General features: G+C 43.0%; 2 protein-coding genes across 4 annotated transcripts in view; one reads left to right on the top strand and one right to left on the bottom strand.

The window, feature by feature from the left end:
* The window catches only part of Arr3 (arrestin 3), a 12159-nt gene extending 10765 nt beyond the window's left edge, over nucleotides 1-1394 (bottom strand). The window contains exons 1-4 of the mRNA XM_021188271.1: nucleotides 1387-1394; nucleotides 1104-1134; nucleotides 893-953; nucleotides 651-695 (exon numbers count right to left, since the gene is read on the bottom strand). Of these exons, the coding sequence (XP_021043930.1) occupies nucleotides 651-695; nucleotides 893-953; nucleotides 1104-1134; nucleotides 1387-1394 (145 nt within the window). The remainder of the gene's footprint in view (nucleotides 1-650; nucleotides 696-892; nucleotides 954-1103; nucleotides 1135-1386) is intronic.
* Nucleotides 1395-12347: 10953 nt separating this feature from the next.
* P2ry4 (pyrimidinergic receptor P2Y4) lies at nucleotides 12348-15365 on the top strand. 3 transcript variants are annotated; one of them, XM_029534367.1, is made up of 3 exons: nucleotides 12348-12419; nucleotides 12627-12765; nucleotides 12956-15365. In XM_029534367.1, the coding sequence occupies exon 3, from the start codon at nucleotides 12962-12964 to the stop codon at nucleotides 14045-14047; it is 1086 nt and encodes a 361-aa protein (XP_029390227.1). In that variant the 5' UTR covers nucleotides 12348-12419; nucleotides 12627-12765; nucleotides 12956-12961; the 3' UTR covers nucleotides 14048-15365. The 3 variants fall into 3 exon arrangements, with proteins under 3 accessions (XP_029390227.1, XP_029390226.1, XP_021044317.1); XM_029534366.1 differs by lacking the exon at nucleotides 12348-12419 and adding an exon at nucleotides 12457-12535; XM_021188658.2 differs by lacking the exon at nucleotides 12348-12419 and adding an exon at nucleotides 12484-12584 and having other exon boundaries at nucleotides 12657-12765.
* Nucleotides 15366-22423: the final 7058 nt, after the last annotated feature.

The following is a 22423-nucleotide window of genomic DNA, read 5'->3' as shown; positions in this document are numbered from 1 at the left end:
ATGCACACACACGAAAAAACAAACAAACAGATGAAGAAAAAAAAAACCTTGTGGAATGACATATATCAAAGCTTTTAAAATGGAAGCCAGAGGGACACTTTAGGCTGCAGGAAAAAAAAAAAAGGAATATTTGATCTTTACAAATCTTTTTTAGTGAGTTGTTAACATTTGAAAGTCAAGAAATGTATGTAAAAATATTGATTTTTCTGTGTATTGGTTCATACCATAGGCAGTCTAAGCCAAATTGAAACCAGTAGTCAAGCAGGACCACCGTAGCAGTAATGGGGAAACCCACCAATTTTATTAAGACATTACTTTAATTTCAACACATATGCTTATTTTGTGCCATACTGCAGAGTAAAATTTTATTTGTTCGTTAGACATATAGTTATTTTGAATACTATTTGGGGAAAGAATAAAAAAAAAGTCTTTTGAGATTTGGGACCTATAAAGTACGTCATTTGAGCTCCGCTTCCAATACTTTACTAACCGAAAGACTGAGGCCACACTGAGCAGACCATCCCTGCTGCTTTCTGCATTCCCATGCTCCTCTGCTCTAAGACCACTCACTCATTTGCCTAGTTAGCATGTGTGGCATTTCAGTTGGGACTCCTGCAGCTTTATAGAAACCAGTGAGACTTTCTACTTACTCTTTCGACCTTTTAAGTACTCGGGGTCAACAAGGACGACTCCATCTGCAGAGAGAGGGAGACATGGCACACTGCTCAGGAAAACTTGGAGTGTGAGTGAAACGAAAGGTAATTCCTGAATGGATTCTTTTCTTTCTACCTTTCAATTGGCCTCATTGCTCTGCATGGTCAGGCCTGGCCTTTCTTTTACTTCCTGGTTCCCACTCCCTTCTCAGGCTCTTTCCCACTTTGGACTCACTAACCAATGGGCTCCACAGTGTCCATATCATCCACGAAGTCTCGTTTCCCCAGGTAGATGGAAAACTGTTGTGGAACAACTTGCTACATCAGTCCCACAGTTATCTTCCAAGGAATGGTCCCAACGCCCCCAGCCCAGCCCACCGACATGCTGAAGAATGAACCCATTCATCCCCATTGCCTTTCCATTCAGACAGATGGTCCAGGTTCTCTTACCTTCCCATTGGAGCTGGTCTTCTTAAACACTCTATCAGGTGAACAGTCATAAAGAAGGATGATCGGTAGAACAAGAAAGAGGAGAGAAAAGAAGAAAAAGAAGGAAAGTTTGGGGAACAGGAAAAATTCCTAGGATTGGAAGAGGCTCGGAGATCATGAGATAGAGCAAAGGTAGAGACAACTGAGGTAGGCCAAAGCTATAAACCCCTCCACGCAAAAGGCAAATACTAAGGCTTGGATAAGGAATAATTCACAGATCCAGAGCATCAGAAGGGATTCTTACGTGGACATGCTGGCCAGGGAATTTACGTTGAATCTTTCCTGAGATGAGGGTAAGAGGAATGAATACTCAGTTATTTAATCCTTTTTTTTTAAGTACACTATAGTATTCCATAGAGATGCACCTAGTGTAATAGAAATTAACTGCCTGAGATACCACACCAACACCCAATGCTTCCTTTTTCCCCCTCTTCTTAGGGCAACTCTTCAGTTACACATTTACCCAACCATTGTTCTCTCTCTCTCTCTCTCTCTCTCTCTCTCTCTCTCTCTCTCTCTCTCTCTCTCTCTTTCTCTCTCTCTCTCCTGTATACATGCATGCACAGATTCATATGTGTGGAAGTCAGAGGGATGTCCTCTCGATTGCTCCTCATCTTATTTTCTAACCTCCCCTTTTTTTTAATCCTACTTGCTCATAGTCCATCTCTTAAATACCTTTCTTGGGTTGCATTGATACTGAACATCAACAGGCCCAGTTAACTATATGAATAAATAAATGAATGGATGAAATTTCCTTTTGTCCCTGTACTGGACTTGACCCTGAATTGGGATGATTTTGACCTCCAGCTCAGAGAGAAGAACAGGGGGAGGTGGGGGAAAGAAGAGGGGAAGCTGTAGAACAGAAAGGGTTGGGATCATACTTTCTTGGGAGTGGCAGCAGAAGCCTCCGTGGAGGCCGAAAGCCCTCTTTGCCCTTACTCATCACTCCTCTTGTCACTTTCCTCAAACATTTCCATCATGTCCCCACTCTTCGGGTGCTAGGGAAGCATAGAAAGGGAAATGTCTTTCTGGTACTTTCCTTCACAACATAGTAGGCTTGGTTAGAGGGATGAGTTGGGGCTGCTGAGTTCTAGAAGTCTCTTACATCAGCCTGAAAAAATCCATTGCTTGCATCAGAAAAGATGCCCCTCTCCTCCTAAAGAAGATGCTAAAGGCAAGGGAGGTGGACTTAGTATGGGCTAGAAGTAGAGAGATTTAGAATATTACCTGACAGAAGAGATGAAGCTCACATCAGCCTCCAGCTCTGGTTGCTAAGCTGGCCTCCCAGCCTCAATCGTCTGAATGTGTAGATTAGTGGGAGTCAGAGAACAAGAATAGGGTTGGGGTGGGTGGCATGAAGCACTGCTATAATTAGCTCAGGGGCCAAGAGTTTGGAAAACAGATTAGTGGCTAGGGATCAGCTGATCGTTACTGAGGAGGTAGGCCAGAGCTAGGGGATTCTGATGATGTTACTGAATGAAAAAAAAGAAATAAGAAGACCATAACTGCTCCTAAGTATAATGGAGGAGATTTATTGTAGATAAGAAAGAGAACATAGCCCGATGTATGTGGAAAGATCAAGAATGAACATTATTCTGTGCTGGGTTTTGTGTGGGGGGTGTTGGAGGGGGGAGCCAGGAGCCCTGGAAAACAAAAGCCAAAAGGCCAAAGGAACCAAAAAAGGTTTAAAAAAAAAAAAAGACCATGTAGTCAAAATGGCAAGAACCACTTGGGGGAAGTGCACCTCAGGCTCTGGGCTGGAGAGTTGGTGATTGGTAGAGACTGAGGCACTGGGAGGGACTGGGATAACCTGAGGCCAGGTCCGCTTTGATCTGTTAAACAGGCACCGCAGATGTTTGTCCTGGGATTGAGACCTAACAGTTACTGGTAGGGGCATTTAAGAAGGAAATTGGTCATCCATTGAACTGAACACAGGGTCCTCAAAGAAGGAGCTAGAGAAAGTACCCAAGGAGCTGAAGGGGTCTGCAACCCTATAGGTAGAACAACAATATGCACTAACCAGTACCCCCAGAGTAAACCACCAACCAAAGAGTACACAAGGAGGGACTCAGGCTCCAGCCGCCTATGTAGCAGAGGATGGCCTAGTTGGTCATCAATGGGAGGAGATGCCCTTGGCCTTGTGAAGGTTCTATGCCCCAGTGTAGGGGAATGCCAGGGCCAGGAAGAGGGAGTGGGTGGGTTGGTGAGCACGGGGAGTGGGGAGGGGGTAGGGGATTTTCGGAGGGGAAACCAGGAAAGGGAATAACATTTGAAATGTAAATAAAGAAAATATCTAATTAAAAAAAGAAGGAAATTGGTGGGTTTTGGACTTGTGAAAACATTGCACATGAGGATTGGGATCAAAGTCAAGTTGAAATTCTTAGAGGTAAAGTATAATACAGGGTAAAACTATTAGGGTTCACAGTGTGGACCTTGGTTTGTCTGAGCAACTTGTGTCACATTCTAGCCTCCGGAATTTTCCAGGCCACAAGAAAGCATGGGAGAGTAGCCTTTCCCCATGGTCCCCCACTTGAGACTTTGGACTCTTGTAGCCTGATGTTAATCAGAAACCCTGATTCTCTCAGCTCCGGTGAGCAGCAGGAACCAGTCTTCTGTAGGTGATGGGGCAGGAGTAGAGATCCTTGACTTGATTTTCTTATCAGAAAGGAAGGTATCATAGCATTCCTGGCCTAGAGGCAGGTTCTCTGCAAGACAAATTGAACATTACGCATGCAGGGAATAGGCAATTGACATCTGTACGACCCAGGCCTAGAATAACTTCCCTACTTCCCACTGCCCAGCTCTCAAGTCTTTCCAATCCCAGAAACTAGGTCCATGCTCTAAGCAGCTTCCCTTACCTTGTGTGACCACTCATATGGAATTAGAGATATTTTTGTCCCTGCAGCTGCCAGGACATCTATTTCTTGTTTTCCTCATAGGGCCTTGGCCCTACCTCTGTAGGCATGAAGCATGTAGAAGCAGAAACTCCAAGGTCTGAGGATCTAGGACCCTGATCCTCCTTGGACCTAGCTGGTCTACCATGACTACTTATATCCATAGTCTTCAATCCTTGAGATGGGCTCTCTAGTCCTCCGAGGACAGCTAGTGGGTTAGAAGTCTGTCTGAGCTGGGTCTTTCTTTTCCTCACCCAGGACCCTATGTAGCGTAGAGCTAGAAGTATCAAGATTAACATATGGTTGGATGTGGTGGCACATGCCTCTGATCCCAGCATTCAGTAGGTGGACTCTGTGAGTTCCAGGACAACCAGGGCTACATAGAGAGACCCTGTCTCAAAAATTAGCATATGAAAGAAATAACAGTGAAAGAGCTTAGAACTCACAACCAAAGGCTACATGTATGGGACAGAACACCCATGTGAGAAGAGTCCTGATGTCACATGCTGGAAATGATGACCTTGACAAAAGTCACAACTCCTGTAGCCCAATGCCATTGAGCTTCCGGTTTACTTCCTTGATTGGAAATATTCCCTTTCTTAAGAAGCAGTCTCTGTTATTGACACCACCCAGATGTCTCTGGTCCAATTCCTTATGTCACAAGAATCTGGAAATCCAGAAAGTGTCCTGCAGATTCCAATATCCGCCTCTAACACCTAGATGGACTCCCTAGATAGAATCAGCTGACTGAGTCAGCTGCTGCCATTTGTGACTGGTATGCACCTCAAGGTCTTTTTAGTTAATTGTTCTGTGTCTTTCACAGGCATTTCCAGGTAGCTAGAGAACCTCAGATTCTACTGGGACTTTAAAGAGACAGAAACTAAACTTCAGCATGGGGGAAAAAGCCGGATACTTGCTAAGGTTGGTGATTATGGTGGGGTAGGTAATAAAACAAGAATCAATCTATTTTTGGCTTAACTTTCACCAGACCCACACTCAAAGTCCCACACTCCCTTTTAGGTGTTTATCACTCCCCTTTCAAGTCAGGTTATAGTCCCCTGAGTTGGAAGAAAGGGGACCTTGTAGGTCTTTAACTCCTTACTATGATTGAACTCAAACTGTTATCTTTTTTTTTCTGAATATTTGTAATTTGGGACTGATGTAATCTGTAGATGGTAAAATGCGCAATTTTTTTTTTTGAGACAAGGTCTCGTTGTGCAGCTCAGGCTAGCCTGGAACTCATAACTCCTGCCTTAATTTCTACAGCTCTGAGATTACGGGCATATGCCACCATGCCCAGAATAATGAACAAATCTTGAGAGCACTTCAGTAAATTCCTACCTACTATGATGGGCTAAATATTGACCCCTAAATAGCAGGTCATAATCATTGAAGCCTAAGACATTACCTTACATGGTGAAAGGGATTTTGCAGATGTGATTAGGGTTCTTAAAATAGAGAGATTATTCTGGATTACCCATGTGGGCCCAAATGGAGTCATTAGTTTTATTGAAAGAGAGGCAAGGTGGGTGTGATGACACACACCTTTAATGCTAGCATTTGAGAGTCAGAAGCAGATGAATCTCTGTGAGTTCGAGGCCAACCTGGTTACATAGCAAATGCCAGGTCAGCCAGCACTGAATGGTGAGACCCTGTATAAAACCAACAACCAACAAACAAACAAACACCAGATTTGCCTGAAGAGACAAGCATTATGAAGACAGAAGCAAGATGCTGTCATTGCTGGCTCTAAAGACTGGAGAGACTAGTGTGGTGGGATGCAGCTCTGCAAGCTAAAAACACAAGGGGACAGATTCTCTTCAGACTCAGGTTGCAAGGTGACTCTGGCAGTTTAAGCAAAGCTCTGCTGACACCTTAATTTTAGCCCATTGATGCTGATTTCAGATGTCTAACCTTGGGATTTGTAAGAGAACTACCATGTATTGTTTTACATCAAGTCTGTGATAAGTAGTTGCAATATTTGTAGGAAACCAATCCTCCTGTGTACACCCACATTTCCCCCAACAAATTCCTTTGTACCGCTTTCCTATTAAGCAATCCCCTATAGAGAACTATTGCTATCTTTTCCTTTGACCCAGAGTATCTGCATTTTCCAAGGATGCAGGGGTAAGAGGGCAAAGGAAGACATCTCTGATACACTGTTGGGAGCAGTATTTTCAGGTCCTTTCCACTCCCACTCTGCACACCCCAATGATATCCCTACTAGACTTTCCAGTTACGATGTGAAAAGTCATGCCTCTGTATGAGGAAGGGGTGGCTTATTCACTAAGGGTTGTACAGACAGGATTGTAGCAGATAGGATTACATACCAACTCAGTTGTCCTCTCCCCGTCTGTGTAGAGAGAGTCACTATTTTTAGACGTATCTACCCTCCTCTGGTGCTTTTCTTCATAAATCAGATAAAAAAAAATCAGATAGGGTTGTTTCATCTCCTTGAAAGTGACTGGGTCAGCTAGGCATGCTGAAATTCAGGCCACTGAGATGTGAGGGGTAATATGCTGGAGACATTCTGAAAAAGGTTTCCTGAATGATAAAAATAAATACACAGGAAGAGAGGCCTTCCTCTCTTCTCATTGAATAGTGCCAAGTTTGGATGCAATGCACCAACTGCCACAGTCCCCTTGTGACCATGAACGTTCCTAACAACATGCTGAGGGTTGCAGATCAGAAAGATGGAACGAATCTAGATTTGTATGACATTACTGAATTGCTGAATCTGCTCCTGGACTTAAATGAAAGCTAATATACATTTTTCTCTCTCTCTCTTTTTTTAAGTTAGCTGAAATTTTCTGTTATTGTAACTGAAAGCAAATCAACAGATTTTAAAGTATCTTATTAGCATGTGTTAATTATACATAATAATAGGTTTCATTATAACATTTCCAGACATGAACATGATGCATTTTGACCGTGTTCACACTCATTGCTCTTTCTTGTTCCCTTGCCCCCTCTTCCCAACTAATCCTCTTTATATTTTCATGTCTGTTTTCTATAACCCAATGAGATTAGGGTTGTTCATAGGAGCATGGGGTAGAGTTTGTTTACAGGAGCAGGGGCATCTTACCAGCAGCAGCACCACTGAAGAAAACCCTCTCACCATGTCCACCACGAGCCATTAGCTATACAGGAATCCTCAGGGAGGGAGGAGGGCCTCCTGAGCTCCTCTCCCGTCCACGATGGGGGTGTAGATGAGCTTGATTCTGTGCAGATCTTGAACAGGTAATTATAGCTGCAGTGAGTCCAGGACTGGAACAGCCATGCCAGGCCTGGAACTCAGTGTTCCACACTGCTCCCCCACCTTTCTCTGGCTCTTACATTCTTTCCAAATCAACAGATTTGAGTGGGATGTGAACAAGGGCATTGGCTCAGTGGGGGAGGATGGAAAGGTGATAGCTGGATCAGCTACTGGGAACTACCTACATGATGATCACATTTAGGAAGCCAAGTAAGGCATACTAAGCTGGGTGTGGTGTCACATGCCTGGAGTGCACTGTGGAGGCTGGGGTAGGAGGATTGCCTAGTTCAAGACCAGCCTGGGATCCATAGTGAGTTACAGGCTAAACTGGGGTATGGAGTAAGGCTATATTTAACCCCTCCCCCAATTTCTTTAAAGGAGCACTAGAGGGAGGACATATGAGCAAAACCTACCTTGAGCCTACTTGTATGGAGCCAGGCACTTTGATGTGATTTCATTAGTAAGTTGGACTAGCCAGGGTTCTGATTACTATTTCTATCCATCAAGCTTTAACTCTCAGAAGGTGACCTCATTTTTTTTCACTTTATAAGGAAGAGACTCTGAATATAGCCTCCAAAATACACCTACTAACAATGATGCTGACGGCAACAGCTAGACACTGGGCTCTTATGTGTACTGTCTGATCTTTCAAGGGAGGCTTATTCAGTCACGCAGCTGATAGGCTATGAAGCTGGAATTACTTAGAACTGTCTGCCTTTGTTTTTCAACTACATTGTTACCTTCCACTCATTTTCTTCCTCCCTCCCTCCCTCCCTCCTTCCCACCATCCTTCCTTTTCTCTCTTCCTCTTTCTCTTCCTCCTTCCATTCTAAATTAAAGAGATTAGAAAACATGTCTTTCCTCCATTTTTTTATAACTCTGGTCCCCAAGTAAACCACAGACATTTCAGAGAAATCACCACCAATACATTTATGAATACTACATGTGAGGGACCAGGAAGGAGAAGACTGGGGGGGGGATTGGAGTAGTAGAATGGAATGGTTATCACCAATAATGGTATGGAAACATTTATGTATTAAGATAAGTACTAAACTGATACCAAATGCTCATGTGGACATAATCTACAACAAACCTGTATAAACATTCACTCAACATTTACTGAATTCTTTCTTAACTCTGAATTGAAAAGCAGTTTTGGACAACCACAAACCTCATTTGAAAAAGCTGTTTTTTCTAGGTCATAACTTTATAAGAAGTGAGGACAGGAGCTTTGGATCTAGCTTAGGGGTGAGAGGTTCAGAAGGAGATGGGTAAAAACACAAATGAGTATAATTAGCAGAAATCTATGATGTGCCATAATTTCTATTAAAATCAAATGTTATGAAAGCATGAGAGAAACATTTTTAAATATTTATTTTTAACTATATATGCGTGCATGTGTGTGTATGTGTACCTGAGTGTAGTACCCACAAAGACAAAGGGCAGACAGGGTTATCTGGAATTATAAGTGGTTGTGAGCTGCCAGATGTGGGTGCTGGGCCTCAAACCCAGGTCCTCTGTAAGAGCAGCAAGTACTCTTAAAATACTGAGCTTTCTCTCTGACTCTGAGAAAGAAATTTGGAGGGGGACAGGGAGGATTGAGCATGTGTGTGTGTGTGTGTGTGTGTGTGTGTGTGTGTGTGTGTGTGTGACAGAGACAGAGAGACAGAGAGAGACAGAGACAGAGGCAGAGAGACAGAGACAGAGAGACAGAGAGAGACAGCGACACAGAGAGAACTATGTTAGAATCTCTTTATTAGAATTACTGATAACATCTTCCAGGTGTGGAAGTACATATTGGAATAATAGCACCAAGGAGGCAAAGTGGTGCATTGTGGGTTTAAAGCAAACCTGAGCAAGATCTTCTCTCAAAAACAAAATAAAAGATAATTATTGATAACATCAAAATGGCAGTTAAATTCATGAGGGTAGTTTTCTGAGGAGAGCTAGAGAGGGGAAAGTGAGAGGGAGAGGTGGTGGCGAAGGGGAAGAGGAGAGGAAGGAGGGGGTTGGCAGGGAGGGGAGCCTGATTTGGGAAAGGCCCACATTTGGTGGAAGGCTGACAAAAACGAGCCAGGGAAAGGAGTCAGGAGTGTCTGGCAGAATAGCAGAAGCCACGTGAGGCAAGCCACAGAGACCAAAGTAAAGAAGCATTTCAGAGACAAGGAGTGTGATCTGTGGGGCTTTCCTCCAGGAGGGTGGCAGAAACTGGGACTTCCATTAGGAATAGTGGGGGAGGTCTTTTCCTAAAGTAGCCACTGGGCGGCAGTGGAAGCAGCAGCTGCTGCTGCAGCAGTGTCCAGGAACAAGCCCAAACCTGCTTGTACTTTACTCAGTTGAAGCCTGGCAGACTTAAGTCAGTGGAACCCCTCAAGGTAAGCCAGCTTGAAGCAGTAGGGCAGGAAGCTGGCTCAGGCCAGATGTTTTCTAATGTGAAACTTCTCCATGACTTGAGACATGTCTCAAGACACCCTTCACCACCTCCATAGAGGCCAGTGTTAACCCTGAGAACAGAATAATGTGAAGGGAAGCATTACAGACTTGCAGCATTTTAAGACTTATACCTACTGATCAATACATATTCTGATACCTATAGTTTGATATTGCTATCCCCATTTCACTGGTGAGGAAATTGTCACAAATAGGTGCCTAGGGTTATATAGGTAATAAACAGAACAAGGATTAGAATTCACACTCACTGGCTCCAAACACTTGGGCTTTTTATAGCATATACTAGGTGCCTAGGCTTATTCAGTTGATAAGTAGAACAAGAGTTTGAATTCAAGCTCACCTGGCTCCAAACACTTGGGCTTTTTATACCATATACTAGGTGCCTAGGGTTATACAATTGATAAGCAGAACAAGAATTTGAATTCAAGCTCACTGGCTCCAAACACTTGGGCTTTTTCCATCACATACTAGATGCCTAGGGTTATACAGTTGATAAGCAGAACAAGAATTTGAATTCAAGCTCACCTGGTTTCAACCACTTGGGCTTTTTACATCACATACTAGTATTCAGTAGTCCAGGACTCAGATTATTTGTGGTTCAACCCTGAAACAAGGCAGAGTCTCCAGATCCACCCTCCACCCCCTGATTCAGGATTGTAGCTCTTCCAAGAGATCTAGATTCTGGATTCTAGAGTCTCCTTTGCAGGCCTGCTTCCTCCTCTCCCTTCTAGGATGCAGTTAGGTCACATTCTTAGGACCTGAGGATCAGGTTCTGAGTTTTTATTGCTTCCCAGCTTAAACATTCTGCTCCAGCTTGCTTATCCCTCCCAACAAGTACTGCTCACCTTATCCCCAGCATCCTCCAGACCCAGTTTGCCTTTTTATACCAGAGACTGTGATACTTACAAAGCTCCAGTTATCTCCAGAGGCCTCAGATCCCCAGCTGCTCACAACTGTTCTCTGACATTAGGCTTTTAACAGTGGAGGCTTGCTCTGCATGCCTTCTCTACTGTATTAAGACAAAGTTCTCTTGGAGCGATGGAGAGAGACAAGGTGCTGTGTAGGAAGGGGTGGGATGTGTTAGGGAAGTTTCTTGGCTAGCATCCACAGGGAGATATGAACTGTTTCCTGGCCATCTGTTCTTACATGTGTCATAGGCATCTGAAAACATACATACTGGGAAATGAACTTCTCTTCTTTACCCCAAATCAGCTTTCTTATAGCCCCCTGAGCCTGTTAACAAGACTTCTCTTCTAGTCACCCAGCCAAGAAACCTGGAATCATTCTTTTTCTTTGACAGAGACTTAGTATGAGACCCAGTCTCTGGCCTTGAACTTGGAGCAATCCTCCTGCCTCATCCTCCAACCCCAAGTACTGACATTACAGGCTTGTGCTTGTTAATCGTAACCAGGTAAATTAGGGTTACTCTTAACTCCTTTTCCTCTCATACCCCACATCAGTAAACTTTCTCTCTGTTTTCACATTCTACTCAGAATATGATGATTTCTTGTAACCTTTCCCACCTTGGTCCACACGGCCATCATGCACGTTATTAGTAGCCTCGTCCTGCGCTACTAGCCCCGCTATCTGGTCTCAGAACAGAGTTGTTTGGGGACCGACACTTCTCTTCTCCAAACACTCTATAGCTTTCTTCCACTCAGTAAAGGCCTACCCTGGCTCACAAGAACCTTCAGGATCTGGTCCTTCTCAAGTGTTCTGACCTCATATTCTGTTCCTCAAAATACCTGCTCTCCAAGTCACTCCAATATTCAAAACAACAAATTCTTCTTCATTATTTTATTTTTCTTTATAACAGTGATCATATCCTATATATTTTTATTGATTTATTATTACCTCTACTATTCTGTTAACTCCATTAAGCCGGCAGTTTTTAATCTGTTTTGTTCAGTAGAAGTGAACTACCAGGGCCCAGATCCAAAAGCTCTCAGGAAATGTTTGTTGACCCTTTCCCAGATTAGAGCCAGAAGCTTGGAGGATCAAGTTATCATACTTATTAAGTCATTGATATTAGAGTTTGGTCCATGGAAGACTTGTTTGGGTTCAAGTCTTTATTTTACCATGAATCATCAGAACACCCAAACTATTCATGCTTTAATTTTCCCATCAGTAATTAGGTCAGTAATAGAGCCTATTTGATAGAGAGCCCATGGTACCATCACTAGGTATAAAGTCCTTAGAACAGTGCCTAGCAGAGAATAAGGACTAGATAAACATTTGCTATAATTAAATACACACAGAGTTAAGATGATTATCAGTAGTTTACATTTTCAAAAGTCCTTCAGTGTGTTGACTTGCTGTTGTCCATGTAAAAATTCATTTCCCATGTTTCTACACCCATAAACTTATATGATCTTCCTGTAATTTAATTATCTTCAGTGGCCTGCCTCTTTATCTGTAAACTAGAATGTCTCCTTGTGTACACAATCATTTTGAAGCTGTTAAACAGTAATCTCGCTAGGTCCCAGTTTCCCAATCTGTGTGCTGAGTGGGTTGGACCAGATAACCTCCAAGGGTTTTTCTAGCTCTGGCAATCTGTTGGGATGGGACAGGAGGAGAAAACAGGCCCCACCCCGAGTCCCACCCCCGAGAATATGCCCTCTGGCTGCCAAGAGGAAGGGTGACAGAGTCAGCTGGGCTCAGCTTCAAGGGCACTGGGTAGGAGTCTTGCCAAGGTTCCTAGGCAAGGGTGGTGGTGGTACTCCTGGGCTGGAGGCAGGCGTGAAGTGGGGCCACATCAGGGGGAACTAAGAGTACAGAGAACTGGAACTAAGGTGAAAAGAGAGGGAGAGGAGCCCTCATCACCAGGACAGAGCTGTGGTGGTGAGTTAGATGACAATTTGAACCTGGGTGTTTTCCCTTTAGATGGTGCTGCTTACCCTCCACCCTCTTCAGCTAGCCAGGTTCTGCAGGACAGAGGAAGCAGCAGAACATCATTGACAGCCTACCTGAGCCCGAGCACTGCCTGATGCCATCAGTCTCTGGACTGGACTAAGGAAGCTGGGTAGGGGCTGGGCTAAGGGTGTTGGGTAGGGACTGGGCTAAGGGAGCTGGGTAGGGGCTGGGCAGGCCTGGGTTGCACACAGATTTGCTCCTCCTAGCTCTCCTGGGTGCTTTTCCTCTTTTATTGTAGGTTAATCAGGACTGGAAAAGTAGAGAAATCAGATACTCACTTCTGTCCATTCTACTTGTAGGGGGCGATGACCAGTGCAGAATCCTTGCTATTCACATCACTAGGTCCCAGCCCAAGTTCTGGAGATGGTGATTGTAAGTTTAATGAGGAGTTCAAGTTCATCCTGTTGCCTGTGAGCTATGCAGTTGTCTTTGTGCTGGGCCTGGCCCTCAATGCCCCAACCCTTTGGCTGTTCCTCTTCCGCCTTCGACCCTGGGATGCAACAGCCACTTACATGTTCCATTTAGCATTGTCAGACACCTTGTATGTGCTGTCACTGCCCACCCTCGTCTACTACTATGCTGCCCGAAACGACTGGCCCTTTGGCACTGGCTTCTGCAAGTTTGTCCGCTTTCTCTTCTACTGGAACCTCTACTGCAGTGTGCTCTTCCTCACCTGCATCAGTGTGCACCGCTACATGGGCATCTGCCATCCACTGCGGGCAATACGCTGGGGCCGCCCTCGATTTGCAGGTCTTCTCTGCCTAGGTGTTTGGTTGGTAGTAGCTGGCTGCCTTGTGCCCAACCTCTTCTTTGTGACAACCAACGCCAATGGAACCACCATCCTGTGCCATGACACGACTCTGCCAGAGGAGTTTGACCACTACGTATACTTCAGTTCCACAATCATGGTGCTGCTCTTTGGCTTTCCCTTCTTGATCACTCTGGTCTGCTATGGACTCATGGCCCGGCGACTGTATCGACCTTTGCCAGGAGCTGGACAGTCATCTTCTCGGCTCCGTTCTCTCCGCACCATTGCTGTGGTGCTGTCTGTCTTCGCTGTCTGCTTTGTGCCTTTCCACATCACCCGCACAATTTACTACCTGGCAAGACTGTTGAACGCTGAATGCCGGGTGCTGAACATTGTCAATGTGGTTTACAAAGTGACTCGTCCCCTGGCCAGTGCTAATAGCTGTCTTGATCCAGTGCTCTATCTGTTCACCGGGGACAAGTATCGAAACCAGCTCCAGCAGCTATGCAGAGGTAGCACACCCAAGCGCCGAACAACTGCTTCCTCCCTGGCATTGGTGACCCTACATGAAGAAAGCATCAGCAGGTGGGCGGACATCCACCAAGACAGCATCTTCCCTGCTTATGAGGGTGACAGACTGTAACCCTGGGCACTGGATATGACAGGAAGGGGACTAACTGCAGGCAGAGGGGAGGGAGCTCCTTAGTGACACTTGATAGGGGCATCAGCCGTCCTCTTTTTAAGCCAAAGTTTGAAGTAGTTACTCCTCTGCTTCTTTCTCTTTTTCTGTCCCTTCCTGGGGCCACTGTTCCTGTTTCTCGAACCTCAGTACTCTTTGCTGGTTCTGCTTCCCTCAGGTGCTTCCACAGCATGCGTTTCTCCAACCAGAGTAGTGAGTTCAACTAGAGGAGTGAAGAGTTGAGCAATCTCAAGATGGGCCCTGATGTGTATAATGGAACAAGCCAGAACCAGGAAGCTGGGGTACTAGCATAGCACAGATGCCATATAAGTCACATGCAGCACCCACACCCACTTCCTGGATCCCTCTCAAAGACAAGATAGTCCTACCTGTCAAGGTGCTGAAATAGGGTACAGGGCATGTGAGCCTGCCTCGAAGGACCCTACACACCTGCTTGAAGCCTGCTGGTATTGAACTGCAGAGCAGCCATGAAACAGAATACTGCTCTTGGTTGCTGACCCTAAGGAACCTCCGGAGGCAGGGTCCAGGTTGATAGCAGCCTTGGAAACAGGAATAAGATTACACCTACCTCTAGGACTGGGGAGAACACACTTGATAGCTCCCACATGTTTAATGAGAGGAGGCATGGACAGCTCGGACTGAGAAGGAAGAAAACCTCCAAGTTCTCCTAGCGATAGGCAAAGCAGGTTTGTGCAGAACAGGGTGGTGACAGGAGTAGACGCCCAGACCTGGCTCTTTGCTGCTCTCTCCCCTTTTCTAGCTCTAGTTAGATAAAGCATAAATAAACCTGTCACCAGATCTTTTTGAATCAGGCTATAGGATTTCAAGGCCAAGGTGGGGCACTCAGTTTTCCTACCTGTTCAGTCCTCTTGCCACAACACTTATGGGTTTGGAGGATCTGGTGGGTGTATGGAGCAGAAGAAGCTAAACCCTGAGCTTGAGAAGTAAGAGTTTCTGGGCGGGCATTCATGAGAAGGGCAATCTCTTTTCAGCCTCTTTTCCTATGAAAGTCACCTGCTAGCCTATTGGTCTTCTGAGTCAGCCCCCAACCTTTGCTGCTTTTTGTGATCTCTTACTTATCTACACATACCAACTTCTTATCGGCCTCAAGTGCTCTCTCTTGTCTGGAGTGTAGGGGACGGAGGTACTAGGCTACAGAGTGAAACAACTAAATCATAATGCCCCTCTGCCTTTCTTTTTGTTCTTTAAATAGATCTCCCTCTCTTGGAGCACAAGTGTTCTTCTATTAGAAGTAAATTAAGTGGACTTTTTGATTCTTTTTTGTTTTGTTTTGTATTGTTTTGTTTGTTTGTTTGTTTTGTTTTGTTTTTTTGAGACAGGGTTTCTCTGTGTAGCCCTGGCTGTCCTGGAACTCACTCTGTGGACCAGGCTGGCCTCGAACTCAGAAATCTGCCTGCCCCTGCCTCCCAAGTGCTGGGATTAAAGGCGTGTGCCACCACGCCCAGCGGCCTTTTTGATTCTTACCAGGTTTCCACTCTTATGAGCACAGTCTCCTTGCCTGTCACTGCTGCTAACCATAGGCTCCATTTGGTAACATTATTCTCTTCATTACAACTCTTTCAAGCTCCTCCATCATCGGGTCCCATAACTCCAAGCTGCTTAGTGAAGACTAACTTCCTGGATTTTGTAGTCTATTTTATCCTCTCCTGTCTCTCTCTCCACAAGATCTCACTGTGTACCACTGTCTAGCCTAGAACTAGCTACAGAGACCTGGAAGACCTTGAACTCATAGGGATCCACCTGGTGTGTGTGTGTGTGTGTGTGTGTGTGTGTGTGTGTGTGTGTGTGTGTGTGTTTGCTTCCTGATTCCTGGGATTAAACACATATGCTAGCAGGCTGGGTAAACACCTCAATGCCTCTGTGCTTCATTCAAATCTTCGTAGATGTGCTGCACTGTCTTTATCACTTTCTTCCCCGTGGCCCCTTAATGAGGGACCTTGTTCCTTTTTTTCCTTTGTCTTCATCTTTGTCAGTTACTTTCATCACTAATTTTATATCACCATAAAAAAAGACACAACCTTGCTGTCTCATTTTGCCCCCGTTCTGTTGGTGTCTCCTCATTTCACTACTGCTATAAACACAAATCCGAGTTCCTCCCATTCTTAGGCACTTAGAACACAAATTATGTCTTTGACAAGAACTTTAACATTTTCTCTACTCTTATCCCTCTTTGATCTCTCTACTTCACTTGACTCTATTGCATGTAATTTTATAGGTGTTTTTTAAATATAAAAATAACATTTAAAATAACCTCACTGTAACAACCCTAAAGGAAATGTGGAGAGAACATATTTATCCATTTCCAACCCAAATTTCTGTTTTTCCATACTCAACATTTTCTTGGTTTGAAATTCATGTTATTATAGAAGTATAACCACAGTTATATCTTTTAAAAGTCTGCTTTTTAGGGTATTTCGAGTATGGTGATGTATGCCTATAATCCCAAGAGTTGGTAGTAGATGCAAGAGAGTTATAAACTGGAAGTGAGCCTAGACTACATAGTGAGACCTTTTGTCAGAACAAACAAATAAGTACAATCCTCTTATTGCAAACTTTTTCTAGGTTGATGCAATCTTTCACATTTATTATTTTAGTAGTTACATAAACTTACTTCTATTGGTAGATTATATCTTAATAGACTATTCCCTTATTATTATTATTCCACTTAGGTAGGTTGGTTTTTCTGTGCTTTGAATATTTTCCAGTTTGTGACTTTTTTTGTTGCAATTCTAGCTCTAGTACAAGTTCTCAAGAGTGAGATTACCAGACCAAAGAGCACTAACGTTTTTATGGATTGTGTTTTTTCCCAGTGACTGCATACATTTTCACTGTCACAATGATATATGGCTAGCCTAGTTCCATTGCCGTTCCAGCATCAGACTTTATGGGAAATCTTTCTGGAAGAGAAACATTCCAATTTGTTAATTTCACTTCTTTACTTATGTATGGCATTGAACACTTTCTCCTGTGTTTACTATTTGCATTCTTTTCCAACTACTATCTTAGTGGTGTACTTCTATTGAAGTATTATATTTATTTAATGTGTATATTATAATTGGTCATAGTTGACATATGTAACCCACTTATTATAATGCTTTATTTCTTTGTTCCATTCCCTAGATTTAGAATTGCTTTCCTTCTGCTTTTTGTTGATTACTTCCCCTCTCTCCTTTGCTGCCATCTTTTTGTCCGATTCTTGACATGTGGGGTGATTTAATCCTCTAGGGATTATCAGATTGTTTATTTCCTCTTAGACAGAACAAATAGCAGGTAAGTACAAGTCAATTGACTTCTAGTCCTTAAGCACCTCGGAGATCATACAGAGCTTGGGTTCCATGTCATTTTCCAGCTGAAGAAACAGTCCCAGTGACATGCTTCTGGCTTTCTCCGTAGTGGCGGGTAGAAACTAGACCCTGAGCTGCTTTCCCATGACGCCTTTCATTCTACCACGCCAACTTGGTGCTAGGCCAGACCTTTGTCTCTCTAAACCCAGCTGACTGCTGGATAGGTTCACTTAGATCTTCCACTGTTGCTTCTAACCTGTAATTTAAAAAAAATGAAACTGCCTGAACCAGTTCTTCTACTCGTCTTGCTCATTTCTATTCGTGACACCTTTCTTAAACTACCTAGGTTCTAATGCTACTGGCAAACTCCACTCTTCCCCAACTCACCAAGTTCTGACATAACTCTCTTTGCAAGTTGTAATTGGCTTTCTTCTATTGTCCCTATGCTACCATTCTAATACTGCGTCTTCTTACCTTGTCCCTGGCTCAGTGTCATAGGTTTCTATGTCATCCTTACTTCCAGCCACCTTCCACACAAATGCATATTGTCAGATCAATCTGTCCAACCTTACTCTGGTTTCACTCTCAGAAATCTCTGATGATCTTTTATTATTATTGTTATTATTATTATTATTATTATTATTATTATTTACAAGTCAAAATACTTTAGGCAGAAATTCAAGAAAGGCTTTAGCAACCTTCTATTATTCCTCAATACAAAGTTCTCTTTTCTAGGTTTTTTGGTTTGTTTGTTTATTTTGTGTGTGTGGCTCTTGGGACAGAACCTAAGGTCTTGTACCATTGAGCTACATTTCTAGACTTCTCTGTGTAAATCAGTCTCTCTCTTCTCTCTCCAGACAGTACTTGCACTTTCTTACCTCTGTCCCCTCTTCCTGTCTGGCCACTATATTCAAATACCTGCCCACCTCAGTTGTCCTTTTCTATTTTCCAGGAGCCAGGCTTTTAGTTCTCACATATTTTCTGAGTCTTTCTTTGGCAGTTCTTACCAATAGTGACCTACCTGATTTTTTTCTCCTTTTTTCCCCCTTATTAGATATTTTCTTTATTTACATTTCAAACGTTATCCCCTTTTCTAGTTTCCCCTCCGAAAATCCCCTATCCCTTCCCCTCTCCCCCAATCTCCCTGACTTTTTTTTTCTGGCAATTACTGTCCACATCAGTCAGTTGGCACTTTTAACATTTCTTGAAATTATGGATACTAATTTAAATTATCAGTTAATTATTCATACATACTTGCCTTGTGTTTCCCACTTGTAAACCTCTTGAGTTAATGTAATATAGATAAAAGAACACAGGATTGAAGATCAGAACACTCAAGTTTTGCCTTGAATCTGAAAAGGGGGCTCAGGTGTGTCACCTTGGATGAGTCAGTCAAATTCTTTGAACCATAATTTCATCATCTATTAAATGAAGATCATAATCTCAGATCTATGTAATTCTTCAGCTTACAGTGAGGCTGTGCAAAACTAGAGTGTTAAACAAATATAAATAGCTGTCATCATATTCTATTTGTTTAATAAATGGTGCTTAATAAATGTGTAATGTGTGGTTACATGTTAGCAATTCAGTTGGTTGCTTATTTTTCAAGATATTGTCCACTTTAAGATGCTTACATGAATCTCAAGGAATTAAAGAGTTAAAGGAACATCAGGAACAGCTGGGTTGAGGCAGGCATTTAAAAAAATGTTTTGAGAGGAAGTAGCCCTACCCAGAATCTTTCATATTTGCTGTGTAGGTTACTTGACTGTGTACAAAGTTAACCTGGATGAGAGAAGAGCTACTCTAGCTGGACTTCCACTTTCTCCACACTTTTGTGTTTCCCTCATCGTCTAATTTCTAGCTGTCTAGGCCAAGTTTGTTGATCTCTTCAAGCTTCAGTTTCCTCATTACTAAATTAGGATAGGAGTAGCTATTTGACAGGACTCGGACGAAGAGTTCATGGAGCAATGAATGAAGAAGCACTTATTACAGTTCCTATAGGTGAGAACCCCTTTTCAGTAGTTTTCAACTTTGATAAAATCAGATGAGCAGCCCAAATTGTGGGGCTGCCTAGAAGTGATAAGATTATGACAAAAATGAAGTCTTGTGTGAGCCAGGAGGCTAAAAACTGATCACTGAAGGATGACATTTGTGATGAATTGGAAGGAAACAAGTCAAGCTTCTGGCATCAAGGGAAAAGGGAACTTTAAAAAATAAATAAATAGCTGCATCGAGACCAAGAGAATTTAGGAAGTATACGACACTCAGTTAAAACAAAAATACTTTATGCTCTGATGGTTTGGATTTATGCACCCAAACATCAGCCAGTGACATTGATCAAAGAGACCATTCATAAATAAATTTTCTTTTAAAAATTTAGTTGCAAGTTTATGTGTACCCCACGTGTGTGTGTGTGTGTGTGTGTGTGTGTGTGTGTGTATACTCATGACTGCAGGTGCCCTCAGCGGTGTGAGGGGATTGATCCCCTGGAGCTGGGGTTATAGGTGGTTTTGACCTGCCTGACATGGGTTCTGGGAACTGAATTCAAGTCCCGTGGAAGAACAGTACACACTCTTAACCATTGAGACATCTCTTCAGCTCCAAATCAATCTATCTATCTATCTATCTATCTATCTATCTATCTATCTATCTATCTATCTATCTATCTATCTATCTATCTATCTATCTATTTATTTTGAGGCAGGGTGTTGGGTCCTGCCTTTTACAGGGACGCCAGAGTACAGCAGCTGGAGCGCACCAGACCAGCCGGAACACAGCGTCCTCGAACCGCCCACTGTCACCGCCCACCGTCGCCGGACCGCCCACCGTCGCCAGACCGCCCACCGTCGCCGGATCGCCCACCGTCGCCGCCGGATCGCCCACCGTCGCAGGACCGCCCACTGTCGCCGGACCGCCGCCGCTGGACCGCCCCCCATCATCGCGAGAACCCCGTGGCAACTTCTAAAGACTCAGGGGCATGCTGGGAACCCTTCTTTGTATTTAAGCCAGTCCTGACATTAAAGATAGGGGCTTTGATCAGATACGTGTCAGGGCCCAATATTTTCCTTTGCAGCCCTGTTCCTTCTTAGGAGTTCTCGTCCTCCAGTTCGAATCCACAGTGGGTTCAGCAGGCAAGAGTGCGAACCCACCCCAAGGTGTTCTGCCCATGCAGACAAGGCGCCGGTCTGCGTGCAGGCAGAAACACTACAGCAGGGTCTCACTATGTAGCCTTGGCTATCTGGGAGCTTGTTGTATAGACAGGCTGATCTTAGACTTCTTCATCCTCCTGAATGCTGGGGTTAAAGGCATGAGCCACCACACCTGGCCTTAAATAAAATTTCAGATGAAGATCTATCTTCATGCCTATTTAACTGTGTATTTTTAAGTTTCTTTTTTTTTCAACTGTAAAGAGCTAATTGTGTTGGATAAATTATATCTATTTAGCAAAATTTACATTCTCAATTTTTTTCATTGTATTTTTTATTAGATATTTTCTACATTTACATTTCAAATGCTACTTCTTTGTACAGTCTCCAGAAGAATCCGTAGCATAAACTGTAGGGCGGATATTTTTAATATGAGCTGAGGTGTAGATTGTCACCAAAAGAAAGTTAAAATAAAAAAGGTATTTCAGTGCAACTAACGAGGTAGTCTATGAGGGATCTTGGTGTGTTTGTTTATCAGGGACAATGGATTTGGATTACAAAGTAGGACAAAGACAAATGATTTATCCTTGAGCTAAAGTGTAGATTATTAAAAAGATACCGACTTTCTAAGAGAAAGAAGATGTACTTCTTGGGACAGGTTGATTATCACCATCAATTCTGTACTACACTTTGGGGCCCTATCATATTCTTAGATCTGCTCAAGAGAAGAAAAAAATACAATGTGTTTGGAAAACTCAGGAGAAAAACTAACCAGTACACAAGGATGATGGCTTCTGCTCAATTTGGGTTACTCCCAATGATATTTAACTTAGAGTTCATTGTAAATCTCACTCTTTTTACTACACAATAGCCTTCTACCTCCAACATCAAAAAATCAACCACTTTGAATCTGGGGATTTTTTTTTTCCAGAGGGTACTCATTGTTTTGATTTCTGACAACTTAAGTTATTAGGATTTGATTTCAATAAAGTTTTTGTCTTTATTCATTCTTCATTGAGGGACATATAGTTTGTTTTCAGTTTCTGGCTATTATGAATAAAGCTACTATGAACATAGTTGAGCAAGTGTTCTTGTGGTATGGTAGAGCATCTTTTGGGGGTTGTGCCCCAGAATGGTATAGCTGGATCTTGAGCTAGAACTATTCCAAATTTTCTGAGAAACCCCTACATGGATTTTTTGATGTCAGACACATTTTAGCATAATCTTAATACAGTCTACATAAATTTGAACTGGTATTTATTTGGGTTCAGTTATAGCATAAAAAAATCAAAGCACTGATTGTCTGAAATAAAGCAAACAATCAGCATTCAATAAACACACTTGATTTATTTTGTATAAAAGGGTTAAGTTTACAACTAAACTTTTATAAAAAGTTTAGCATAAGTACACAATTGCATTTTAATGCAGAAATAGGTTATTTCTGTCACTATACAAGAAAACTTTACTTAAAGATCCACAAGGTTCAACACACACACACACACACATACACACACACACACACACACACAGCATTCAGTAGACTCACGTCAAAAAGGCCATTTCTGACAAAAGACTTCATTTAAGTAACCAAATAATACTGAGTCCTTCTGGTATTCATGCTCTACCTTTGAAAAAAGGCAAAGTCTGCTTAGATTGGGCAATTTCTTGTGATTTTTTTTTAACGTTTTTCGCTCCTCATGGTGGGAATAATACATAAAGAAAACCTTCCAACTGTAGAAAAGGCATTGAAAATCTCTCATAAATAACATTGAAAGTCTCTCATAAATAACGGTATCACAGTCCAGGCCAGAGAACATCTGGGAGAGATGATCATCCTTAGTTTTCCTTCCATTTTCTTTTTTTTTTTT

The sequence above is a fragment of the Mus pahari genome, chromosome X, assembly GCF_900095145.1.
Source record: "Mus pahari chromosome X, PAHARI_EIJ_v1.1, whole genome shotgun sequence".
In the NCBI taxonomy this organism is placed as follows: domain Eukaryota; kingdom Metazoa; phylum Chordata; class Mammalia; order Rodentia; family Muridae; genus Mus; species Mus pahari.
The sequence above is the reverse complement of the archived record's forward strand: the minus strand, read 5'-3'. Positions and strand labels throughout refer to the sequence as shown.

Excerpts from the sequence above, each read along its gene's own strand:
- P2ry4 (XM_029534367.1), top strand. The coding sequence starts at position 12,962 with ATGACCAGTGCAGAATCCTTGCTATTCACATCACTAGGTCCCAGCCCA.